General features: G+C 41.8%; 1 protein-coding gene across 1 annotated transcript; it reads right to left on the bottom strand.

The window, feature by feature from the left end:
- Nucleotides 1-1,638: 1,638 nt before the first annotated feature.
- sdhc (succinate dehydrogenase complex, subunit C, integral membrane protein) lies at nucleotides 1,639-4,629 on the bottom strand (the record flags this gene model as incomplete). Its single annotated transcript, XM_035671538.1, is given in 5 exon segments — nucleotides 1,639-1,913; nucleotides 2,219-2,382; nucleotides 3,411-3,472; nucleotides 4,307-4,408; nucleotides 4,570-4,629. Coding segments are annotated over 5 exon segments (493 nt in total), but the record flags the coding sequence as incomplete, so codon positions are not given.
- Between the last annotated feature and the right edge of the window lie 383 nt (nucleotides 4,630-5,012).

Here is a 5,012-nt window from a genome sequence, read left to right as displayed (position 1 = left end):
TATTCCATTGCGCCACAGAGACTGTGACACATTTTTTTCGATCAAAAGCGGGTTTATACTCCCCCTCCCAGCCCTGTGCAGCATCCTCACCATCCCTCAGCATCAGGACCGCAGCCCTGTGGATAATAATTTGCCGCCCGGTAGGGGGTGCTGCCGCCGCGTAATCATTAGTCTCTCTGTGGCTCTAAGAGAAGGGGATAGCCCCTGCTCTCCACCCCCATTGCTTTCACGCAGGTTATCTCGTCAAAACATCATAATACTGATATTATCGGAGCAAAGCAAAAAGATGGAACATCTTCCATTGTACACGCATCAGTAACTATGAGGCAAAGTGTTCACTCCTCATAGGGAATGGCTCCAGCGAGCAGCCCATGTTTTTATTAGCTGTTTGTTTTTACTCTGAAATTGGGAAATATTTCCACAGGGTTTGGCGTGAGCAGACAATAAGCAAATGAAGTCTCAGACCTGCAGATTTTGAGCAATTTTCCCATCAGTCACAAACAAACGACATGGATCTATACAGCAAATCATCAACATGTCAGATTCCCTGCAATCAGCCAAAGTCACATGGAGAGCAATGTTTGCAAGTGTTGTTTTTACTGTGACTATTATTTTGAGCTGGCTCTTACATATAGAGATGTTTGTCTTGTAACCGGGCCGATGTGGCTCTGAGGACAATATAACATTATCAAAAGCAACAAATTAGCTCTTCACTTTTATAAACACTGACAGTTACTGGAGACACCGTTTCCTTTATAAGCAATAGGATTGAGCACGTGTGATTCACAAATGAATTTCATCAACAGCTCTGACAAAAATGCAGGTTGACAAGCAGTTTCCCTTCCAGCCAGCAGTAACAAATTTATAAACCAATTTTGTTGGAGGTAACAAAACTAAGTGGTCACGTTGTTTGTCTCTGCGCAGGTTCAGCTGATCTAAACAGACACATTTTCAAACCAGCTGTTACGAAATTGATAAGTGTGCAGCCTCCTCCCAAGAACGTTTACTGTTGTCCCCCCCCCCCGTGCACTTGTTACTGTACGCTACATAAATGTAGTTGGATCTGACATTACATCACAGTTTGCTTTTATTCACACTGTAGGACTAAAGCTGCTCAGGTGCAGTGTGTAGCTCCTGTGTGGCTCAGTGGGAGGCAGGGCCTGAGGCAGGCTGCCGGTAAGGAGCCTGTTCACATACACAGCTTTTACCACTGGGCTGCCTCTCCGCATTTCAACCCTTCTCTTTCTCAGTGTTAAAAAATGCATCTGAGCAGCTGCGCCCTTGCGAAGGTAAAATATGAATGACAGCCTACAATCAACAGCCGCACTACAGACACACACAAACACACATCCTCGTGCACAGCCGGCAGACGCACTAGTTGGACTGGCAGTGACGGAGCACTCAGGGCAGAGAAAAGTAATTAATAAATTTGACGTCACAGCATGATTACACAAATTACATAAGGACAGAACATGTAGGACGCGTCTAATTTTGGCCCGCTGGTTGTTGTTCACACCAAGAACAAGTGTGAAATAAACTGGGTCACATTTGCATGCACTTTGCACTCTTGCTGCATTTGATGACCCTTAAAGATTTTCAGAGTATAATTAATTCCAAGGGACAAAACATCACAACACATTCTCTGCGTAAAGCATGATATAATCCTTTATTTAATACTTTGATGAATTTGGGCCTGCAGTGGGCCGGAACAGAACATATACACAAAACTCCCACAGTGAATCCACTCCACATTCCCTTTCAGCTCCCTCCTCTCCTTTCGTTTCTGCTCATCTCTTCTCGTCCGGTGCTCACAGAAAAGCCAAGGCTATGGAGGTGATGATGGACAGACCAATAACGGTGTAGCCGGTGCGGTAGACCTCTGGGATTTTGAAGCCCTTGCCCATGTCCCACCACTGGTTTAAATAATAAGAAGCAAATAAGAGAAAACAGAAAGAAGAAAATTAAGCATAAGAACAACAGAACACCATGAGCTTATAATCTTGGCAAATGTAATACATGTTCTATGACATCAGTCAAATGAGCTAACGTGACAAAACTGAAAACTGTTTTTAAATTGCTCAGAGATCTGTGCAAGGGACTCCAGACACCACACCAAACGTGGTAATGGCAACAAAAAAAGAATTTTAAGTATACTTTAGTATGGGGTTGCACACATTTGCTAGGCCTATAAATCAATAATAAAGTTATTAAGTCTTACCAAGTGTCGGATGCCGTTGAAGGTGTGGTAAGATACGGGGAAGGCGATGCCGAACTTGGCCAACCCAATGAGAAACGGGCCGACGGACAACGAGTGGATCAAGTCCAGGTAGTGGGGGTAACTTTCCGGTAATACCAGCGCTGCCAGGGCAAAGGCCGAGATAGCTGGACACAGACATAATAAGGTGTGTATATGAATGGGTGGTAGAGAAAAATGCATGCCTTTTAGAGAGATCAGCAATAAGTGAGAAATCTAACACCAACATGCTACTACTATTTGTCTTTGCTGGATTAGACTCCCCAGTGACCCCAGTGGCCAGTCACATCTGAATATCTCAGTTATGTATAGACTTTTTTCCCTGCTGACCACATAAAACGAAGACCAAACAATGGCTCTGTATCAAACAGGCTCCTGGTTGGCTGCATATTACAATACACTGCACTCAGTGGGTCTCTGTGCTTCTCTTTCTGTGAAAAGGCCTAATGGGAGGAGTTATTTACTTGTGGAAAAACATAGCAGGTGTGAATCAGTGTGAACACAAAATGCATAGTTGCATACACACAAAGAAATATACACATCCATTCATATGTGAATTGAATCAAACACTGAGTTAACTCTGAGTTTTAATTCCATATGCAAAATAGCATTGCAAGCAGTGGTGGGATATCTAAACATTACAATAAATCAATATGGCTTGTAAAATTACTCTCAGCAGGTGATAGTTTTAGTTTAGCAGCCCTTGGCAAGGAAGCCAGAAACTTTATTTCAGACACTTTCATTAGGCCATGCTGATGGTTTTAAACTGGCAGTTAAGGGTGCTGACCTTAATTGAACCCATTAACCTATAAACAAAATTGGACCCAGCTTTTACAGAATGGTACATCAGGGTCAACAGTACTGATGTACAATGTCACAGTGACATGGGCTCAACCTGTACACCACGCAAATGACTAAAAGCTGTTAGCAGTCCAGTGCTAGACTTGATTTTCACATGCAAAAGGGGTGAAATGTATTGAACAACTTCTGTTTCGTAATGCCAGTAAATGCTCTTAGCAGAAATCAATAGTTGTGGACTAAAATGCCCTGTGGAGATTTTCAGGGTCAGTCAAAAGCTGACAATGGCAGTAGAATAAACGTTTCATCCAATAATAAATGATGAGAAAATAAACGTGAGAACAAGCAGACGCGTTACCTCCACTGAGCCCCACTCCAGTTCCTCTGTGTGTGATGGACATCACCATGGGGACGGACCAACTGAAACGCAGAAGAAAATGCAACCCATTTATTATAATGGCAGATGTACTGTATGTGGTTGAAACAAAAGTCAAAGCACTGAACCTTCACTGACTTTTATTTGAATTTTTAAAACCCATTTTGTTTCGGGTTAGGCTCTGAACACAGTACAGAAAGAAAGAAAGACTATTTTTCAAAGCGATTGAGACTCACAGAGCAAAGCTGAAGGTATTTTTCACTTTGAAATGAAAATAAATGACAGTGGACATTTTCACTTATAGATTCCAAGTTCTGCATTTGCAGATATAAACTAAGCTATTGTTTTTGTATAGAGTAACTTTAAACAGAAAAAAAGAAAAGGATTTAAATCACCAACGTTAGAAACAACCAATGGTTTGGAGCTCAAGTTCCCCGATATAGATTAGATACAAGAATGATCCAAAATGAACGAGAAAATGCAAAGTGAAAAGACAGGAAGGAAACCTAGTGTGAAATTACAAAGATCATACTGAATAAAAAGGTTTTCAGTTTCTTGTAACTGCCTGTCTATCTAGGTGCTCATTGCAGTAAATGTATCCAAAGGCACGGAGCGCTCTGTTAATGGTGGCTTGTCCTGCTGTTTTATCAGCATAAAAAGAATGAAAAGACTGCAGGATCTGAAAATTGATAGTAATAATATTTTCAACCTGGATAATGTTCTGCAGTGGAGTTTTAGTGTCTTTGAAAATGTTCAGGTGAAGTTATAAAACATAAATGGAGTGTACAATTTCACTTGAACAACTGAGTCATCTCCAACGTCTCTTCTGAACGAGACGCAGGCGACACACTGTACTGCACGTGATATACAGTACATACTTGTAAATGGTGATATGAGGAGACATGGGTCTGTTTAGTCTGGCATTTTTCGACCAAAACTTGTTCATCTCCTCCTTTGCTGTGGTTCCCATTGGAGCCGCACTGTAGTGGAGATAAAGAAAAGTATTTAGGGTACAGAAGTTGACAGTACATATATTTACAGTGCATGGGTTGGAGCGTGTTTATGCATTATTGCTATGAGATGTAGCAGTATGTGAACCCAAGTGGTCTCGCACAAGCGCACACACACACACAAAACTCACTGTCTGTAGAGGAGACTGTAGTGTGGTCGGGAGATACACGCACCCTGACGGGCCAACGTCCTGCAGGGAACAAAGAAGCGTGGGAATTAGTTTTTGTGTCCGCAGTGAAATAAAGGAGAAGACAAACAAACAAGACAACAACAACAAGCTCTTTTTGCTTTGTTGCTTTAACCTGGAGAGCGACAGCAGACAGACAGGATGATGTGCAGCAAAGGACACTACAGTAAAGCCTCGGTAATTTCTATATTTTGAATAATAATATAAATGAATATGTCCACATCAGCGCCACAAAGCAGCTACTAAGTCATATTTCTAACCCCACGATGTCTAAAACACTCATTCAACTTAATATTCGTAAGTTGCCCTAAGCAGATATTCATAGCACTACTGGATATACACAGATACACAATGTAGTCGTTCCGATTCAAACAGACACTACAACC

Source organism: Morone saxatilis, unplaced genomic scaffold (assembly GCF_004916995.1).
Source record: "Morone saxatilis isolate NCDOM2014 unplaced genomic scaffold, NCSU_SB_2.0 Contig23, whole genome shotgun sequence".
NCBI classification, from domain to species: domain Eukaryota; kingdom Metazoa; phylum Chordata; class Actinopteri; family Moronidae; genus Morone; species Morone saxatilis.
This window is presented reverse-complemented; position numbering and strand designations above follow the sequence as displayed.